Genomic DNA, 20897 nt, shown 5'->3' on the forward strand with positions numbered 1-20897 from the left:
CTTTAGCGACAAAAGAAAAGAAGAAATGTTGAAGGCCTATGATTATTTAAAATTAAAATTTTAACTTGTACAAGGTGGATAATACATTATCTTTAGTGTGACTCATATTTTTTTCAAATCGCAATTCGTTATTGGCGTCTGTAAGCTTAATTAAAGGACTAAAAGCAATTTAATGGTACATTTGTAAAAGTTTTGTAGGTTGTTGAACCTTGCAATATCGACTAATAAACATTTAGTTAAGAAGTGACCAAGTTGTTACATCTAGAAAAGAATTGAAAACGATGTCAAAATTTTTTTACGCGTGTATAGTTATAAGCTGGTACATATTTACAAGTATTTGATAACGAGTTTAGTTAAACTGAAGTACATCCGATTACAGATACGTTTTCATTTAACTGAAGTAGCTATTTATTGTACATTATCGTGAGTATGGTGAAGATGACAGACAGGAAAATGTACGTTGTTTAAATATTGAAACTGCAGCTGTAATTTCGTCTATAAGGAGACATGTTTTCGTGTGCGATAGCAAATAACATGGAAGGACGTACAAAAAGATGAGTAAAATGATTAATTGAATCTACTTTCTGCTGCTGTTTACCAATGGTTGGGTTGGAACCATTTCATCAAACATTAGTTGGGCCAATTGGCAATAAATGCGCACATACATTGTATGTTTTTACTGGACTTAGCAAAAACCGTAGCTTGACAACGATGCATAGTCTATACAGTTGTCAACGTCGTATAGTTGCGCAACAAGCTAGTTTTAAAAAAAGATTATTTAGATAACTCAATAACTATACTTGCAGCAATTATTTATGTATTTTAAATAACTGTTATAAGTAGGGCCCGCAAAAGTCAATAAAGTCAAAAATTTTTAAGGACCTCGTCTGACCACGAATCAAAGAATAAAATTGTTTTCAGCACCTAGGGGATTGTTTCTAAGAAGTTTATAGGTCAAAATAAAGTCAAAATTTACAATAAAGTCAAAATTTTCAATAAAGTCAAAATTTGTCAAATTATGGCTTTTGACAAAGTTTTTGTGTTTCTTGAGAGTAATTTTTGTAAAAATCCTCGTGGAAGCATTGTAAATCAGGAACTGCGACACAATTAAACCATATTAACCCATAAAAGCAGGAAATAAGTCACAATGCCCACTTGGATCAGCAGTAACTTTTATCGTAAATTGTCCATTGTTTATTCATTGGTTTGTATTTAAATAAATTAATCCTTATGCCGCGTGAAGGGGGTTACATTACTTCTTCCCTGTTTAATTTGCTGTTTATTAGAATTTACCATTCGGAGAAAATCGAGGCAAAGTGCCCTTTTCACAAGGACAAAATAACACAAGCTACCTAAATCTAACGCCAAAAAACACGACGCACTTTTTATAATCCATAAAACACCTTGACTTTTCGACAAAATATTATGTTTGGGTAACTGGAGGAAGAACTGTGGCCTCTACAAATAAGCAATTTCGTTAGGTCAAAATAAAGTCAAAATTTGATAAAAATAAAGTCAAAAAAATTTTTTTTAGGTCAAAATAAAAATGGCCCTAGTTATAAGTTAGTGTTTTTTGTGTATTCTTTTAAGTTTTAAACATATAAATAAACATATACACATCCGTGTTGGCTACTAAGTTTTGATTAGTTTGCACAAAATTATGCACTTTTGCTTAATTTGTATGGTCTCGTATTGCTCAACCAGCATAAAGTTTGTTGCATAGAGTTTAGTTTAGGATTCCAAACTTCGGGATTAATTCTTTGATAAGAAGATAAAGCCTAATCTTCCAATTCTCATTGATTGTTTGCACAGACTATGAACTTAGCTTGGCCTTGGATATAGGTCATCATTTTTCAAAAGTTTCCATGCAGTATTCGGCTGTTACAAACTTATTGAAAAGATCTTAAAAACAATTTTTTATAATTAACCCGATACGGTATAAATACATCTAACTTAACATGCACATGCCTTTTTACGGCTATGCATTTTCGATAAACTAAGCAAAGGTACATTTGCAATACCGCTATACGTCGTCCAGAGCCATAGCATCAGTAGGTATATAGGCTAACTCCATTTCTGATAAAGTATAAAATTTTCGCTAAAATAACCAGATTTTTAACGATTATTTTATTTACCATATTGTCTATAAGTTACAGCTCATCACCAATAAAGTATCGTGTCTTAAAAATAAAATCTTTAATGGAAACAGCTTCCCCAAGCACGCCTCGTATAGCAAATATGTACGAGCCAATAAAGTGTCTTCCTTCTAAGCATCCAAAAACACATTATTCGACCGGGAAGTTCACTGACTGGGGAACCAAACTTTACCAACTAGAACTTGAGCTTTCTTACAAGAACAACGAAATAGCCATTTTGAAAAAGAAATTGAAGACTTTTGCCGAGGAACTGTACCCGGAAGGGAATATGGCAAAGGTTAGTAAACCATGAATAAATAATCGTTAAGGTATATCAAGTACTCCACGTACTTTTGATCTTGTGTAAGTAAAGCGGAAGTCGTTACTCGTTATCCTTCTGAGAATATCTTGGTTTTCTTTGTTTATCAAAATAAATTAATTAATTAATACTAAATATCAAATCGGTATTTCAAATATAAGATATATACTTATACTTAGATATATTATATTATATTATATTATATACTTATATTTCAAATATAGATATATACTCAAATATATACTTATACTTTCATAAATAAAATTAGTTCTTTTAAATTTATTTGCATGTGTTGGTTAATGGTTGTTGCTAATTGCACATTTACAAATTGCTGTCATATTTATGAATTTTAAGACGTCTCGAGTTAGTATTCTACGCAAAAAGTATCAAGCCTCTGAAGCCGAAGTTCTACGAAAAAATCGTCTTCTGGAAAGTGAAAAAAAGCGGTAAATGAAATTATGTGCGTAAATAATTGCTTAAGAGAAAGTTTGTTTTTATTTGTTGTTAGCATTTATATACTGACATAATGCAACTATCATATGATCTTGATAAACAATTAATTTTCCAGGACAAGGAAAGTGGAGCGTGAGCTTTCATCTGTAAAGCAACTCTATTCTGTAAGTACGTATAAGGTTTTAACAATTTTGTTTTCTATTCCTGTTTTAAAATATTTGTTCCTTGAAATTCTAAGATCAATCACGCAATTTTATGGTCAATTTATTTGAAACAAATCTTAAAAGTAACAAAAACACAACGATGGATATATCAGGAATGCTATTTTTTCAAACATGTAGGTCTACAGTATATACTAACTCTGAAGTTTGTTTTAACAGGAACTACGTCACCAAAAAACAAACAATGATAAGGGTGTTCAAACTGCCCCGGAAAACAACAAATCTGTTCAAGTAAAGCCGAGGTGTGATTGTCGTTTTTGATTGCATCCAAACTTCAGTTTTTATCGTCAGAAAAAATGAGTTTAACATCAAAGTCCCTGTATATGTGTCCATAAACATGGTCATAAGCATATTCAGGAAATTGGTTCAAAGTAATAATTACGACCTTTTTTGCCGTTGTAAATTTGAGTAATTCCGTGATAACTTGACAACCAAAAATGAAATTAAAAAGTTAAACTGATAAAAACGAAACAAGAAAGTTCTGTTATAAAAATTAGCCTATGTTAATTCTTAAAGTTTTGAGTTTTCTTAAAACCTTTTGCTGCAAAAACGAACGAATAGTGAAATAATTCCGAATTCCGAATTCCATTGCTCTGGTCTATCGCCATAATTTTGTAGAAATTTGTTAATTAACTTAGATTATAATTATGTGTATTCATAAATAATTATTCAATCAAGAAATGCTTAACAATTCATCAATCCGACACATTCGGATTAATGTGGAATTGTATAGTAAAATTTGTAGATATAGCCCTTTTTCTCGATATCATGCCTTGTGGAATCAACTGAGCTGCAGACGTTGCATCAAATAAAATCAATCCAATTTTGTTTGAATGCCGGCTTGTAGCATGGCTGACAAGTATGACTGCAAAAAGTCGGACATTTCTAAATCATTCTTTATTCAACTTATTGATCTGAAATTTTTGAACATTTTAGAAATGATGTTTTTGAATTGCTATTATTGCACCATCACGTAGCACAGCACTGTAACTGATATTAAGTTATATAATTTTAAATAGGTCACCGACTACTACCAGAAGTATAATGACGCAATGCACTCCTGTGTACATCAAGTCACCGCGAGTCACGGTTGAATCCTCTACTCAAGTGAAGATAACAAAGCAAATACAAAATAAAGTAACGTCTTGTGGAATGATACAATAAATGCAGATAATTTTTTGCTATAACAAGACAATATCTTTCGGGCAAATCATCAGATATTAACTGACGAGCATTAATAACAGTTAATTCGTACTGCAGATGCCTATATATAAGTTATATATATAGTTAATCGGGAAGAATTTGTTCATCTCTACACTTGCTAGCTTTAAGAGCAGGTTGAAATAGTGCGAGTTAAAATTTGTTCGCTCGCTTGTTACTCGTTATTTGTTGGATTGGCTATTTAAAACCGGTTGTTGCCATTGTTTAATAAAAATTATCTTTAAGACAACAGTTTTAATGTCTAATCAATCACGATTAATAACAGATTGGCCACGCACCGATATAGCCTAATTGAGCCAATTACTCGTACTTTATTGTTATGTTCTAAACACGCCAAAAGGAATTTCTCCTCATCGCTTTGCACTCCTGCTGTTGGGTCCAAACTGACGTAAAATTTAATTATTATATTAATTTATTTATTTATAAATTTAATTATTATATATTTAATTTAATATTAAAATTATTGCTATAGCCATAAAAACATCACAGCGCAACACTTGAAGTCGGAAATGACTTTGTACTCGTAAAGTCAAGATTATTTACATGGAAAAGTTTTTAATAGTTATATTAGTTTTATGGATCTGTCCAATTCAAATAGCCGGACATCAAACCAAAGTCATCCAAAAAAACAGCCAACATCCGCCGTACGCCTGCTCTTATTTCATGTTATAACAGCTGCATATTGTAAATTTATTGCATTCAAATACAATTTCTAGGAAACTCAGCAAAATAACATTGCAATGCAACAATATGAAAACCAACCTTTTGGAAAGTTGCAAAATAACAAGCAGATCACAGGAAAATCAATTGCAACTATAACTAGCTCTCCGACGCATGACTTTGATGTGTTTGGCGACGCCCTGACGTCAGATAGTGGCATATCCAGTGGATACACACTTGACGAATCCAATGAAGTTCGCATTAAACCAAGTTATACGGAGGTCGGTATTATCGAAATCAATGTTTTAACAAAGACTGACTAAGCGATAGCACGCTTACTTGAAACGATATACCGTAACATATAACACTGAATAAATTAAATTTTGAAAGTAGTGTTATTTTACTGAACCGTGAATTGATGATGCATAACCGTGAATACTTCTGGACGGTATATCACAGGATGCTGGTTTCGTAGATTGCACATTTCATTTATTAACTAACCGTAAATGTGTTTGGAAACAATACTTGAGCATAAAGTTTAAATTTTGTTGGCACAGATTTTGAATAGATCATTTCCAATTTATGATGACCAGCACATAGCTTATGAGCAATCTTTGCATCATTACGTAAACAACACACAACCTCCACAAACTCAACGTTTGAGACCGACTACTCCTCTGATGACTTCATCATTACGGATTTACTCCAGATCCGGCAGTTCTCTTGGTCAACCAAATTACACCGCCAAGAAAGTGATGGGCGGCAATAAGTCTTGCACAACGACGCCTTGCTATTTATTTAGGCGCAGTAGCAGCAGAGAAAATCCAACGGGCAGCGAAAATCCAGTGTTTGTATACAAAACTCAGATAAATGTTGGGTAACATCGGGACCTTGTATATTTCTCTATGAAAAGCTGTCGCCAATTTCTAAAATAGCACGCTTTGAATTTTCTGAATTTAACTTTGTATCATAACACATGCTCTATTTGTACACTGTAGCAGTAACCAAAACGTATGCAATGATTTATGCAATTCCAAAGGATTGTGATGGAAAACAAAAAGTAATTTGTCCTGCCACTTTTATTTTTGTGAATATTAATAGATACTGTAACTTTTTACACTTATAGTTTACTGTCAAATATATATTATCAATTCTACATATAGTGGCTTGAGTGATAAATAATAAACGCTGTTGTGATTAAACTTACCGATGCATTCTAGCGTTAATTTACCTACTGCATAGTAAATAGTACAAGAGAGATTTAGAAAAAGTTTTAAGAAGTCTTTACGGAGTGCAGGAGAAATTTATCTCCTGTATAACAGGAAATTAGTGGTCGCGCAATAACTTCAAAAGACATTAACATTGCTGCTTTGCGTCATGACTTTTAAACAATTAAGTTACTTGTCACATCATCGTAGTAACATCATCCTGCTGAAAGCAGAAACATAATACTCGCTACCCCATAATTTAAAAAGCGGGTTATATAACATATCCTTTTTTAAATTCCAAACAAGCCGAGATAAACTTTCGCAATGTTATTCGAGGTAATTTCCTTGATGTAGGCCTAACCTCCCCTACTTACCTGATACACAGGAAACATGCTGCACGTATAAGTTGTGAAGATGGACTACAATACATTATACTTTTCATATTGTCGTACTGCCGAGGATAGATTTACTGATTGGTGGGGTCTGGGCCAAACTTGTTGCTGGGCCCTAAAGTTGCAGCAAGGTTAGTACGTTTTAGTATCCAATGTGCCGCAGATTTATAGTTCCATTTGTAGGCTATAGTTTGATTTTTACTACGTTTTGAGAATAAAATGTAGATCAGCAGTACACACGAGGAATTCACCGGGTTCATCCTGTTCAAATTAGAAAATTGACTGAGTAAGAGCAATCCTCTATGCAATTTGATTCATTAACGTTTGTAACTTTCTAATTACGCAAAATTCGCTTACTCTGATACCCATCCACATTTCTGCAACAAAATGTTGGATGCAGGTTGTGGATAAATAAAAACAGCTCGGTCCCGTGCGAACCCAAGTTGTTCAACTTTGTGCGAGCCGGAAGCCATGATGTCATAATAAAACAAACAAAGAAATTGATTTGTGAAGGCCGAAAAGTCTTTTTGATATATTGTTGGCTATATCCAAATCCAATATGTCCTCGGTATATGAGCTTCTTAATTGATGTGGGCTAAAAACAGAAACTATTTTACAAAAATATTTTTCAAGACCATAAACTGTTGTGTATAATTAATTAATTATTTACGTTTTCAATAAAAAAAGCAGAAACATTCCTATGATACCGCCTACATTATTATGCATGAAATGTTTAACTTACAATCGGACAGCAAGATTAGAAACTATTTGTAGTATAGCAAATAATGAAATAATTTTACTTTTTGTAAAATCAGAGTAAAGCTCGGGTTCATGAGAACATTTGAAAATGGTGATGTTCGTGCCGTACGTTCGGGCTCGGGTGCGACACATCCCTAGTTAGTAGGAAAAAATACGATAGGTAAGCAAAAATAAAGTTGATTTTTGTTATGTAAGGTTTTCGATCGAAAATAAATTTAGATTGGCCTACAGCCCTACACTATGTTGTTACTATGTTACAATTAGCGTAGCCTACAAATAATAATCGCGAAAAATAGTTAAAAAACATACGTTTTTTTCCGATGAAATAATTACAGCATTTAATATCTGTATTGCAGCGCAGGTACAAACAATGAGAAATGCGCCAAAAAACAAACGTTGTCCACAAGTTTAATTTTCTAAGATGGGCTAGACTACACTCTTAAAATCACGAAATTTGTTCAGAAATATTTATTCTGGGTATGAGGTAAAGTGAGATCGAATGCTTGTGGAAACAGCTTGAATTGTTTCTGTTAAAAACAATATCAACCTTCGCGGACTTTATTTACAACACCTGATGAGCATAGGATACTCTGTCCCACTGAGTGGCACGCACAAAAAAAAATCTATGTACCTTAATTTGTACGAGTAAGAAAGAAGTTGTAGTTCCATGAATTTGATCGCAAAGGCAAACGATATCGACTTCGGCAGTTACAAACATCAAAATATTAGGTAATTCACTTGCGGATTGGTATCCAGAGGATTCAACAGCTACCTCAAGTTTCTTCGATCCACTAAGAATATTCAAACAAAATTTAAGTAGCTTATGTTACGTTTTAATAACTTCATATGAAATAAGCGTGACAGCGTAAAATGGTGTTTGTGCTTTATACAGTACCACTATAACGCGACATAGTTAAAATTTATACGCGTCTGGCTCGATAATAATAATTGTTAAGAAAGATGAGTTAAAGTGAAAAAACTTCCAGAATGTGTCTTTTAATCCAAAAAAGCCTTTTGTAGCTAAGTATAAGCAATCGAGCAAGATAAAAATTATAATTAGATTCAATCACAAAATGTATTTATCGCGGCCCCTAAGCCAGTCGTAATCCTTCATACAGCCTCTTGGAGCTAAGTCATTTGCCAGCTGCAAATTATATTAATCAGATGCCTCCAAAATATACTGGTTTGCTTAAATAACCAGGATTATGAAAAGAACGGAATCAAGATTGTTTTTGCTATCCAAACGAGAGTTACAAGCAAAGCGTTTTAGCGACCCTATTAAACCGAATTCTGTATACTTTTGAGGCTTGTGAACTTGTGGTAGGCTCTATTCTGGATTTGCTCATTTTCACAAACAAAAATTCTACAATACTGTATACGTAAGGCTTGCTAATGAAGGTATTTGTTGCAAATCTTTATTCAAAGTAAAGAATTTCCAATCAACATCTTACATAAATCAAACATGCCCAAAAATATAAATCCACCACATGATATACCAAATGTGCGTGGAAGCGCTCCAGTAAATAATGACCTGATTCCTTCTTTTTTGTACATTGTTAATATTATGGGTATTATTCTACCCTGGGCATCGTTATCGAATTTTTGGGCAAGCATTATTCTCGTTTTCACCACATCTAGTGGCGTTGTTGTAAAAGCTGCAAAACCACCACAAAAAAAACCACACCAAGCAGATTGCCAAGGTGTTATACTCCCATTCTGTCGCTCGGCAAGTGTTGCTTTTGAGAATTCCCACAGTGGAAACTGAATAAGAGAAAAAGGAATTTCTCGCAGCACAGTACTTTTGTAACCCCGATAAAATCCAACAATACCTTCTTCTCTTAAGCATTTCACAAAAACGTTAACAGTTCCTGAAGAAGTGACTTGGGCACGTTGCTTCACCACTTCGACTGGGACACGTATGCCACATGCCACTACTTCTCCGGTACACGCAGCAGTCATATCAGATAGCATGCTTTGCAAACGCGTGTTTTTTTGGACATGGTTGTCCATAGCCTGTCTAGTTGCCTCATATGCTGTAAAGAAAACAGCTGCTCCTGGCGCTGAGCCCAATGCAATTGACCCAAGTCCTGCATAAAGCCTGTGAAAGCCACCGGTTTTAAAAAAACCTTGCTTACTCTGCAGTCTTGTTTTGATCGTATCAAACGGAAAAAGAATTATGTCCACAGATAAACCGGCAGCTGCACCACTCAATAATGATGTTATTGGGCCACCTTTTTCCATTGCAGAATGTAGAATGCATTAAAATTACAGTTACTATGAAAATATCTAGAAAACACTTACCCCGTCTACTGTTAATAAAATTGAAAAAGTAAAGTAAAGATCGGAAATTTGAATGTGACATAGCTATAACAAGTGGCATCAATCACAGCACAGTTAACGAACATATTCAACATCTCAAAACTTAAAATTCTGCAGCGAAAACTTGTCACAAGTATACTTTGAAAAAAAAAACGCAATTTGTCAAGAAACCAATGGTGAACATCAACATATCACATGTTGTACCCCTTAAAACAGCTTCTCAAAACTAACTGGCAAAATAAAACATTGCTTTGTGCAATATGTTCACAAAATGAGATTGATTAGTCTAAAATTAAAATGATTTTCATTTAAATCCCAGAGAATTAGAACTGCATTGTTTGAGATGGATAAAAACATAACACAAGTTGACCAATCATCAGAAGGATCAGTACAGACCTATCTCACTTCCTTTTAGAACTAGCATTTTTTTACAAAAATGTAAAGGAATCAGAACAATTTTCAGAATTCTTTATTTAAAGCTCTGTTTGATGCTCTTGTTCATTCCAGTAAACATTTAGTGTTTCAAAACTTACATTACACATTGCCTCATAAACTGCAGAAGCAAATGTATCTTCGCAAGGTGTTTTTTCAAGAATATTGCACATCTCTGCCATGTATGTATCAATAGTATCAACAGTTGGAAAATTTGAAGTGGCAGGCAATGAAATGTGTGAAAAGGTATTCACCAAAAGTTCACGAAAATAGAGCAGCTTGGAATTTAAGCTCTTGTTTTTCAGATCTTGAGCACTAGAATCAGATTCCAACTTAATAATTGCTTGCCTTAAGTTATTGATGTGCATCTCTAAAATATCATTTTGTTGTTCATATTCCGCATTCGTTTTGTTTAACTGATGCAATTCGCTTTCTTTGGTCTTATTATGATCCAAAAATGACTCAGTAAAAATTGGTACCTCTGGATGAACTGGTGACAGTTGCTCAGTGCTTGTCAAACTCTTTTCATCAGTATTACTTTTGAGCTTCTTTGATTTCTCAAGAAAACTTCTATATTGCTCACTTTTACGATATGCCTCAAGTTGCTTCAAGTAATTTACCCTTTGTTTTTCAGCATCATTAAGATACTCAGATTTTTGCTCCTGGTCCATTGAACTCCATTCTTCACCAACCAATTTAGTGACTTCTGCAAATGTCATATTTTGGTTCTCTTTTGTTAAGAAATCCCGACGTTCATTCATGAAGCGCACATATCCAGAAATAGGCCGTTTAGGAGCATTCTCATCTTTAGTTGATTTTCTTCTTTTTTTGCCTTTCGGCCAACCACGTTTTTTTCGATTGGTATTATCCATATTTTCTGTCAGTTTTGAAAAGTCACCTGATTTCATAGCACCATAAACTTGCAAAAGTCTTAGGCACAACAATAACAAAATTAAGGCACAGCTCCTTATTTTGCCTGAAAACAGTTAACACCATAAAGAAACACCAAATTAAAATAACGATTAGCACTGATTTAGAAAACCTTTATAAATACTCTGAGAAAAGTATTATATATGTAGTATTGTGACAAATAAAACCAAAAATGTATGCCATAAGAAAATTCCTTTATAATCTGTTAAATTGGAGAATTTTAAAACTCCCCAATACCCAGCACATAACTGTACACTCACCACCTACCTAACCCTATTCTAAGGTCTAAAACCAAGTGCTGACAGGCCAAGAAGTGTAGTGGAAGACCATTAACTTGACTCGAAATAATAGATAATTTGAAGAAACATCACAAGTGAATTGCTTCTTAAAATGGATGTCAACAACTAATTGTTAACTCAAAAATCATTCATTCAAAATTTGGCCTAACTTGGTGTTTTTAAGGCCCCAGAGACATAATAGCACTATTATACAGTAATCTCAAAATTATTCATTGTAAACAACTTCTAATGGCATATGTCATTAAACCTTGAATCAACTTTACATTACATCTTGGTTTACATGACTAAGCATTATGTAACATATTGAAGATGTAAATTGGCAACACAGGTGTTTCGTTCGATGATAAAAAATCTGTTTGCACAGATAGCCTATTACTATGTAAGAACAATCAATGAAACAATTGCACATGCGCATTGCTACAATATAGCATGCAAGGTTTCTTATTTAATTGCAAACCGTTTTTACACCTTCATTAACATCATTATCCAGTACCATTAAGACGGGCGACTTTGGCCCTTAAGGAATGACTTCGACCCATTTCAAAATGATTTTTTGCATTAACCAAAAAAATTTTGTAGTCAATATTGATTCTTAAAGGTTTGCATATATTTATAGCCATGTAGTAATAAAAAGTGCTGCATAAATTAAAACTTGGTGAAATACACCTGCAAATAAGAAGACAAAAAATTGGATAAATTATCCCCTAACTTTCCTACATAAAATAAATACAATTCTACTCAAAACCTGAAAATTTGTTTAGTAAAATTTTCAGATCTAGTCATCTGCCAATACAAATCAACGTAATTTTAGTTTAACCTAGAATTGTAAATGTTTTTGTTTGTAACACTTTTGGGTGTTGTGGGATGTGACTTTGGCCCAACATTGTATTCCTGTCTATGGTAGCAAGTTGTATTATTGAAAACGCTATAAACATTAATTTACTAGCAACTATATAAGCGAAGGTTTGGACAATATTATCAGTTTAAAAAAGTAATGATGAAAAGGGTAGTAAAAAATGATTCGACCAAGTTTTGTAAGTGAAGTTATTGTAAATACACAACAACTTCGCAATTAATTTTTTAAAAATGATAAAAAATATTTAAAAAAAATTTAAAGATTATTACAATGAAAACAAAATTGTTTGCACTGCAAAACAGAACACACTTCCAGTTAACAATAATAACATAGAAATCTTGACTGAATTAGTTTTATAAAAAGAACAGCGACTCATGAAAAACTCAGCAAAGTTAAAGATTGTAGTCACATGTAAATAAAAAATGTCTTTTAAATTAAAAAATAAAAGCAAAAACATCTAAGATTTTTCAAGCCAGTCCATTAAAAAAACTTCTTTTTCACAAAAAGCATTATTCTTTAATGATCAATGATCATTGATTCTTCACAATGGCACTGTTTATTGCAGCAGAAACCAAATCACCCAGATTTCTGGGTTTGGTGGCCATGTCATGCATTTCATTGTTATAGCACTACAGCACAACTAAAATAACATGTTTTAAGTCTATAGGCTTGACCATTTTTTGATTGTGTGTGAGCATATTTTCATTTTATTAAGCTGTGAAGGTTAGCACCATATTTTTTTTCCTTTAAAGGTTGATGGTGAAAAATAAATGGTATGATAATTATGACTTATGGGTGGTTTTATCCCGTCATTCCTTAAATATTTTAGGCAATTTGTAAAAAATGGGTCGAAGTCCATGAGATCCTAAAAAGGGAAAAATGAAATGATAACACAAAATAATATTAAAACTCTTGATCACTTCCGCATCACCGTATAGATACGACAAACAAAAAACAAACTAGTAAATACAAAGCAATACTTATACTATAAATAGCTGGTAAATTCTCGATGCTATTTCCATCTTTGTATATCATACTTAAAAAACTCATCTTCCACCTGTAAATCTATTATTTAAAATCTACTTGGATTGTCACCATTGAGAGCAGCATCTTTGCACAGTATTATGTCCTTAAGCAAGATTCATAATTAACTTATTCTCTTGTTTAGTGCATTACAATATAGTTTTGAATTTGGGCAAGACAAAACATAAAAATATGTGCATAGAAAAAAAATCATGCAAACAAGCTTAACATATCAAGATTCTGTACAGTACTATAATCTTTAGTGAAGTTAGTTTAAGGAATGAATGAAAATAGCGGTATCCTAATACTAACTTGCAGCATTTTGACAGTTTTTAGAGGCAAGGTAACAAACTCCCTACACTATGGAAGCAATTGAACAATATATTTTTTCAGGTTTCTTTAAACCAAGGGATCTGCAATTGCACTTTTGGGATCACATGTAAAGGAAATTGTCAAAGCATATCTTGTTCCAGATGTAACTCTTTCAACATGATGTGGATTCTCAGATCCTGACGTGAAAAATGACACTCTGCCTTCCATGGGTGCAATTGTTCTGTTTATATCACCATCGTCATCAAACACAAATGTCCCACCTTCAAAGTCTTCGCTGTGAGTTGACAGGTAAACCAACGATGTGTAATCAAATGAACCATATTGAATTTTATCCACATGTTTGTGCCAGTATTCATCATGACTTGTTTTGGGTGGATTTGCAGTCATTCGAGAAAAAAAAGTAGGTTTGGTTAAATATAACTTCGAACTGTCGATTCCAAAATGTTTAGCGACAGTGTTTAAAATTCTATTTTTGACGTTACGATATGTTTCAATATCTTTGTTTACAATTATTTTGTCAAGTGTGCTTTTCTCAAAGTAACGGTAAATGTTGACAAATTTTTCTCCCTTTGACATCGCACCAGAGTGCAAATCAAGTATTGAAGCGCCGCCAGAAGAACCTCCATACTTAAGGCAGTTTTTAACAATTTGCCTCAAACTCTCAACTTCCTTCTCGCTGACAATGCCATCCTTTACGCATCGACCACAAGTTAAAATTGGTGTACATTCAGCGAAGATTGGGTAATTTTCATAATCTTTGGAGCAAGAGATATTCTGACATGCATTTTGTGTATATTTTGCAGGCAAAAAAGGAGGTAAATTGCTACTTGGTTCATTTGTGTGCCAAATTCCGAAATACAACACAACCACCCAGCTTGTTATAAACCCAAGAATAAAGGTTCCAAGATATCTCTTGCTAAAGATGGAGTATGTAACCTTGTTTGGTTTCTTTTTCTTGTACTTTTTTACAGAAGTCATTTTAAAGTAGCTTTAATAGATTACAAGGAGACGTACACACTAGTACCTGTACTGCACAAATGCAAGAGCACAAAAATTTACACATCAACTTTCCCATAAATTAAGTTGTTACACTCATAGAATCCATATTCTGTTAACCTTTGTCCTACTGCATAATTTTACACCGCTAAAAGGCGGTATGGGTACAATTGTACCCACATACATTTTGTATTGAAATTCCCAAGTTGGTTATACTTTTTGTGCGGTGTGCCGTATTTAATGGTCCGAACGTTTAAATATTGTGCTCTACGGAAGTATCACACGTGTTGTTAGGCCACGTAGGCATTGGACAACGCTATATGATATGTTATCTTTGTGACCTCGGTTATACTCAAAAAAACAGCTCAATATGCCCCTGTACTCAACTCCCATAAATTTCCGCTGATATTGCATGGCATTTCACTGATTTGAAATTTACCATAGATTCTTTAGCATTTATTGGCATCCTTATTGTTGCTGGTGTACGCAGAAATAACAAAAATAATCTGGAAGCTATGTGGAAAGTAGATGCTTTGCCTCTTGTACGTGCAGCTATGTTTCAAAATCGCTTCAAGATGATGCTCAGATTTATTAGATTTGACAACGAAAATACCTGTGCAGAGCATGTGTAAAAAGATAAAGCTGCACCAATATGAGATATTTGCCTCATGCTGAATAAAAATTAGGAGAGTGCCTACAAACCACATGAATGCATCACCATAGATGAACAATTATTTCCATATCGAGGACATACTCAATTTACACAGTATATACCATCAAAACAAGTTAAATATGGCATCAAGGATTTCTGGGCTTGTGATGCATCAAACCCCTACCCGCTACATGGTCAGATTTATACTGGTAAACCAGTAGATGGTCCCAGACAAGCTGAACCTGGCCTGTTTGTATAAAGGCTCTGGAAGAAATGTCACCACCGATAATTTCTTTCTTCGTCACAGGCACAGCTAGCTAATGTAATGAACACATGATACATGACTTTAGTTGGAACAGTCAGAAAAAACAAAAGGTTTTTGCCTAGCAATATGCAGCCTGCCAAGGAAAGGGCTGTTTACTTGACCAATTCGTCTACCATCAAGATGCAAGAGTCTGTTCATATGTGCCAAAGAAAAAAAAATCGGTCGTGCTCTTCTATCATCCATGCACATGACTGGAGAAGTCAAAGCGACGCAATCAAGCAAACCCAAGATAATCAAGTTTTATGTCAAAACCAAAGGTGGGTTGGACACGATGGACAAAATGCTGGGTGAGTAAACGACGGACATTGCGTTGGCCATTGACGTTTTTATGATCGACTTCACTGGCTTAGCGTCGTTTATCATCTACAGGGAGCACAACCAAGAGTTCTGAAAAAAGGACCAACGGAGAAAGTTTCTGAAAGATCTTACGAAACAGCTATGTATGCCTTCAGGGGAACCTCGCTCTGCCAACCGGATGGTGATGAGATATCGTTTCCTTCGTGCTGCAGTGGAAATGGTTCTAGGACGGCACACTGCGACACCACCAGAAGGCGAACTAACTCCAGAAACTAACTCCAAAGAACCTCATGGAAATCGTGGAGCTACACTGATTGTTGGTAACTGCTATGTTGCAGACACCAGAAACAAAAACGACGTTAGACCAGGAAATACTGCGTGGTTTGCGTTCAGCCTGTTGGCAACGAACACTCAGTAACAAATACAAAGTGTATTACTTGTGAAACGGACTTAAACCACCTCGATTAAGTTTTCTTTCATATTTCTGTATCAAATAAATCATTTTTGTAATCTGTTTCATTGAACATTCGAAAAATTGTCTTTGTTTTATGTATTCCGGCGTCATTTCGATACAAAATGTGTAAGGGTACAATTGTACCCATGCCGCCTCTTAAGGGTGTAAAAACAACTCGATCCTCTATCTCGGTAACGGGTAAAGATTTTTTTTTGAAATTTAGTCTACCTAATCTAACACAAAAATGTAGAGATGTCAGGAAATTTCAGGTCTCTCAGGTTTCTAGAAAAAATACTGTCTTAATTTAAAATTGGAAAGGTTACAATTGTACCCATGCAGTAGGACAAAGGTTAAAGCAGGGGTGCCCAACCTTTTTAATCCAAGGTCACTTTTCAAGTACCTAAGTAACCTAACCTCCCATGGTCTACCAGTCTAGTGTTAAAATCGCAAAACCCATCATTTCCGGTGTTGTTTTATGTTTCTCCCTTATAATAATCCCAATTTTTTTCACATTTCTCTCAAACATAAACTTGTAATAGCATGTATCATAAAATACAGTGTGATGTCACAATGAAATAAACCTAGCAAACTTAATTTGGACACAAAACTGGAACAGATGAAAATGCGCCCAAAACCTTAGGGGTATAAATTTCTTTTCGAAACAAAGACACATTTAGCCTATTTAAAAATGCAATAATTGCTAAAGTGCTTCATCTGGACAAATAACATTGAAATTCCCCATTGCCTCCCTTTGCATAGAACTCCTTCCTAAAATTTGAATGCCTCTCTTGATGACGGAAACATCACATCACATACCCAGTTACCCACCCTATCTGAAACATATATTATACAGAAAACCTGTCACAAACAGGGTTGAATTCAGTGGTGGATACAGCTGGAATGTTGCAACACCACCCTTGGCAGTTAAAATAATTTTTACGCGCACTGCTTAAAAGTTTATTTTGCTGGTTAAAAACAACTACTGCTTTGTTTCAACTCTAGCATGCAACGCAAGGCATTTCCTAAAACGATTTTATGATAAAGATGCAAGCATTTTGCTCTTACGTTTCACTGAATTACTCGCATCTGGTTTAAGCGCAGTTCAGCAGAAATTGAAACCATATTGGTATCGTCAACAATGCATGGCGGAAATGAGGTTAAAATTTTCCGGCTCAAAGCTTGTCAGTGGCCCATACTGGCTTCTACGAAGTTCATCGTGATTTCGCTATCATTGTGGTCAGTAGCCATCATCGTCGTTATTCCAATTAATTATTAAAATATGTCTATTTCTACACTCGCTGTATATACTGATTACAATTATATCATTTTTGTATTGTAATCTTAATTATGATACATGTGCCCAGGTAATTTGATTAACCTGCATATCTGGCCCACTGCCCAGAGGTGGTGATAGGTACTAGGGCAAAAGTTCATTTGTTTTTTACAATTATTAACTATTATTATCACAGCTTTTCAAAACTTGGTTCAGAAATGCCAGTACCCTACTACCCGAGAAAATAAGGAATTTGTAATAACACTAATTTACAAATAAGGACCGACAAATAATTTAATCCCATTTCCCTCCTGAAATGAGATTTGAAAATCTACACGAAAGATTTGGCCAACCGCTTAGCACCTAAAATGGAAAGTATCACGCATAAAAGTCAATACGCGCAGCCCCATAAATCAATCCAAGACGCGCTCGCGTTAATTCGGGATCTATATGAGATATCGTCACGTAATAGCCATAACCACCTGCTTATATTGATTAATTTTTTAAAAGCTTTCGACTCTGTTGAACACGATTGGCTCTTAGCAGTTTTAAAACAAATGTCCTTCTCTCCCGTTTTCTAAACGCTGTCAAAAACTTATATGTGGACGCGACATCAAGAATAATCACCAATGGTTTTCTTTACAAGCCATTCAAACTTTAAAAAGGCATCAGGCAGGGAGATCTGCTAAGACTATATTTGTTTTTAGTAACTATTGAGCCACTCATTGCAAGAGTTAACAACACGCCTGAAATTAGCAGCCTAGAACTTACTGCGAAATACCCAACTAAATGTGCAGCTTACGCCGACGTAGCTCAGCAGAATTATAGTATAACATGAAATGTACTAGTTAACTTTTTTGAACCATGAAAATAATTTGGGTTTGGTGCATCACTGCAATTCACACATTGCCCTGAGGGCTTTGCCGCTTTTTCCGTTCTTTGATTGTTTGTGAGCGTACTTCTTCTTTTACTATTTTACAACGAGGTTAGCAGCATACTTTTCGCTCCCCACAAGCAATTGCGAAAAATAAACAATACAATACAAAAAAAAAGAAATAACCTGGCGCCTTAGCATACAGGCCTAAGATGTTTATTTGCAATATCCATTACGCCACCGCGTGTCTCATAGCAACTCAGTAAATTCCGATGTGTGTTGATAGGCTTGTCTAATAGTGTTGTAGGTTAGGGTAGAGCCGCTAGAGAATAGAAAGGGTGGCTAGAAGGAACCCTTGCACTCTGACTTGAAGGCTTGAGACTCGAGACTTGACTTCAAGACTTGAGTGGCAAAGACATTATAAGATAATACAAAGGATATGATGACGTAATAATGTCTCGATCCTGATATGGGAGTAAAAGAATATGACAGATTAATGTTCGTTTTTTGTATTACTTGTGTGAAGTATTACACAACAAACATATCTGTCATAAAGACCGCGTGCATTGGCGGTTATTGTTAGAATATGAGCGAGAACGATTGATGGTTGATGTTTTGTTTTGTTTCTTCTTCGATGATGTGAGTTCTCATTTCTCAAACGGCGTAACTTTGCTGTTAGTTGCTTAAATTCTGTCTATGCATATTACTAAATGATAAAGTTACCATTTTATTTATTATAAGACACAAAGGTTTTCATCTTCGGGCAAAGCTTACTGAATGTTACATTGCACTTGGCAACAAGTGAGAACGGTAAAAAGGGAAGATTGCACACATTACATCGGTAATTATATATGGCACACCAGTTCAAGCGAGGTAATTTATCTGACGTCATTAAGGAGAATTCAAGTCTGATCAACAACTGAATTACAAGATCCCAAAATAAAATTCAAGCATCTCGAAAACAACTCGTGACGTAATCATCACAAGAATAAAGGAGTCTCGAAAAATGATTTTGGCCTCTTTACTGTATTTCATTGCCAAATATTGTAAATTCGAAATATTTTTACATATAAAAATAACCTAATCATAAAGTTATACCTTTTAAGGCTTGGCTAGTTACAGATTTACCGGTAGCATTTAAGCCAGTTCTGCTACTATATAGGCCTACCAGGAGTGTCAAACTCAATCGCACCAGGGGCCAAAACTCAAAACTTATTTAATGCCGCGGGCCGTAAGAATAAAACTTGATTGAACGTTTTGTCACACGAGTACATAAATTAGAGCAGGCAGCAAAACAACACCAAATTTTTGATGTTTCTGACGATTTATAACTGGGCTCTTTTTGATTATTCTTCTCTTATGTCATTATGTTTCATTCATATCCTTGCAAAAGCATTAAAGAATTAAGAAACAATAAAGAAAAAAAGCAGCCCAGATTACAAGCGTTAGAATAAATCTATTCTATCGTATGGTGGGGCAACTGCTGTATTGTGCGAGTTGTTATAATCTTGTTTCTTGCTTGAAAAAAGTAAGTTATACTGTACAATGATCTTGTCGGCCGGAAATAGTTCAATGTATAAAATAACATTGCGGGCCAAGTTTTATTGTAAAGCGGGCCAGGAGTTTGACACGTATGCTATATACCGTATTCATGATGGTAGCCTATAAGCCTAGGGTCAGGTAGTCAGTCTACGAATGTGCCCATTGTCCGAATTTTACCAAGAAATCGCTATTTTAATATTAATCTTTGGTCCAATTTCCTGAAGTTTTTCAAGATTCTTCTAACTGCATACCAAATTTCAAGTTTCTACGTACAATAGACTCTTTCCGAGTTACTTTCTGGGTGTCAAGATTTTTTTCAATTGCCTATACTTAACAATGCAAAATGTTGACCCACTTTGATTCTTAACGACAAGCGTTCTGGCCATTAGATTGTAAAGATTTCGCTCAGGTGAGTTGCATGTGAATTCCTTTAGCGATAAAATGAAATTTTTGAAAATATGTTGCTTAGTTCTAATTTTACAATGGTTTGAATCTTACGCACTGGACTAGTTCGATCCAAAGTTATACTACGTGGTCAGCATAGCATGCGATGTGAAATACGTAACATTTTGCATGGTATCTGTGGCGCGTTTGAATATAATAATTGGCAGCATCTATTCTAATGTCTATATTAATTTTCAACTTAAAACGATGTACTAATTTATGCAAAGTGTAAATTAACCTAAAACTAATCCCCTTTGACCCAAACTCTCACTTCTCTTGATTAAATTACTAAGCTAGTCTGCGAATTGAAATAAATGCTATTTTTCAACTAAAAACACAGTTTTTCCAAAGTTCAAATAAATTTAAAAATAATCTTCTACGACCCAAACTCTCACCTCTCATGACTAAATTAAATTAAAAATTAATTTGAATTAAAAAAAAGAAATAAATTGAAGGCAAGAATTGAACCCGTCGCATACA

General features: G+C 34.4%; 5 protein-coding genes across 6 annotated transcripts; 1 reads left to right on the plus strand and 4 right to left on the minus strand.

Moving 5' to 3' along the window:
• Positions 1–319: 319 nt before the first annotated feature.
• LOC143448296 (uncharacterized) lies at positions 320–6223 on the plus strand. The gene is made up of 7 exons (XM_076947968.1): positions 320–2433; positions 2809–2900; positions 3023–3071; positions 3288–3370; positions 4148–4265; positions 5066–5290; positions 5567–6223. The coding sequence occupies exons 1-7, from the start codon at positions 2200–2202 to the stop codon at positions 5888–5890; spliced, it is 1125 nt and encodes a 374-aa protein (XP_076804083.1). The 5' UTR covers positions 320–2199; the 3' UTR covers positions 5891–6223.
• A 10-nt stretch (positions 6224–6233) lies between these two features.
• On the minus strand, positions 6234–8735 carry LOC143448300 (uncharacterized). 2 transcript variants are annotated; one of them, XM_076947973.1, is made up of 4 exons: positions 8000–8735; positions 7410–7502; positions 6967–7204; positions 6234–6724 (listed from the first exon to the last, which is right to left on the minus strand). In XM_076947973.1, exons 1-4 carry the CDS (start codon positions 8084–8086, stop codon positions 6684–6686), a joined length of 459 nt encoding a protein of 152 aa, XP_076804088.1. In that variant the 5' UTR covers positions 8087–8735; the 3' UTR covers positions 6234–6683. The 2 variants fall into 2 exon arrangements, with proteins under 2 accessions (XP_076804088.1, XP_076804089.1); XM_076947974.1 differs by having other exon boundaries at positions 6234–6870; positions 8000–8734.
• Positions 8736–8761: 26 nt separating this feature from the next.
• Positions 8762–9609, minus strand: LOC143448299 (mitochondrial S-adenosylmethionine carrier protein-like). The gene has a single exon (XM_076947972.1). It carries the CDS (start codon positions 9607–9609, stop codon positions 8788–8790), a length of 822 nt encoding a protein of 273 aa, XP_076804087.1. The 3' UTR covers positions 8762–8787.
• Positions 9610–9677: 68 nt separating this feature from the next.
• LOC143448298 (high mobility group protein 20A-like) lies at positions 9678–13546 on the minus strand. The gene has a single exon (XM_076947971.1). It carries the CDS (start codon positions 11025–11027, stop codon positions 10161–10163), a length of 867 nt encoding a protein of 288 aa, XP_076804086.1. The 5' UTR covers positions 11028–13546; the 3' UTR covers positions 9678–10160.
• Positions 12610–14871, minus strand: LOC143448297 (2-oxoglutarate and iron-dependent oxygenase domain-containing protein 3-like). The gene has a single exon (XM_076947969.1). The coding sequence runs from the start codon at positions 14536–14538 to the stop codon at positions 13627–13629; it is 912 nt and encodes a 303-aa protein (XP_076804084.1). The 5' UTR covers positions 14539–14871; the 3' UTR covers positions 12610–13626.
• Positions 14872–20897: the final 6026 nt, after the last annotated feature.

Source organism: Clavelina lepadiformis, chromosome 3 (assembly GCF_947623445.1).
Source record: "Clavelina lepadiformis chromosome 3, kaClaLepa1.1, whole genome shotgun sequence".
In the NCBI taxonomy this organism is placed as follows: domain Eukaryota; kingdom Metazoa; phylum Chordata; class Ascidiacea; order Aplousobranchia; family Clavelinidae; genus Clavelina; species Clavelina lepadiformis.

Excerpts from the sequence above, each read along its gene's own strand:
- LOC143448297 (XM_076947969.1), bottom strand. The coding sequence starts at position 14,538 with ATGACTTCTGTAAAAAAGTACAAGAAAAAGAAACCAAACAAGGTTACA.
- LOC143448296 (XM_076947968.1), top strand. The coding sequence starts at position 2,200 with ATGGAAACAGCTTCCCCAAGCACGCCTCGTATAGCAAATATGTACGAG. Across the intron at positions 3,072-3,287 it reads CTGTAAAGCAACTCTATTCT|GAACTACGTCACCAAAAAAC; the intron begins GTAAGTACGTAT and ends TTGTTTTAACAG. Across the intron at positions 3,371-4,147 it reads TCTGTTCAAGTAAAGCCGAG|GTCACCGACTACTACCAGAA; the intron begins GTGTGATTGTCG and ends AATTTTAAATAG.
- LOC143448300 (XM_076947973.1), bottom strand. The coding sequence starts at position 8,086 with ATGTTTGTAACTGCCGAAGTCGATATCGTTTGCCTTTGCGATCAAATT. Across the intron at positions 7,503-7,999 it reads TCTTACTCGTACAAATTAAG|GGATGTGTCGCACCCGAGCC; the intron begins GTACATAGATTT and ends CCTACTAACTAG. Across the intron at positions 7,205-7,409 it reads TTACTCTGATTTTACAAAAA|CCCACATCAATTAAGAAGCT; the intron begins GTAAAATTATTT and ends TTCTGTTTTTAG.
- LOC143448299 (XM_076947972.1), bottom strand. The coding sequence starts at position 9,609 with ATGGAAAAAGGTGGCCCAATAACATCATTATTGAGTGGTGCAGCTGCC.
- LOC143448298 (XM_076947971.1), bottom strand. The coding sequence starts at position 11,027 with ATGAAATCAGGTGACTTTTCAAAACTGACAGAAAATATGGATAATACC.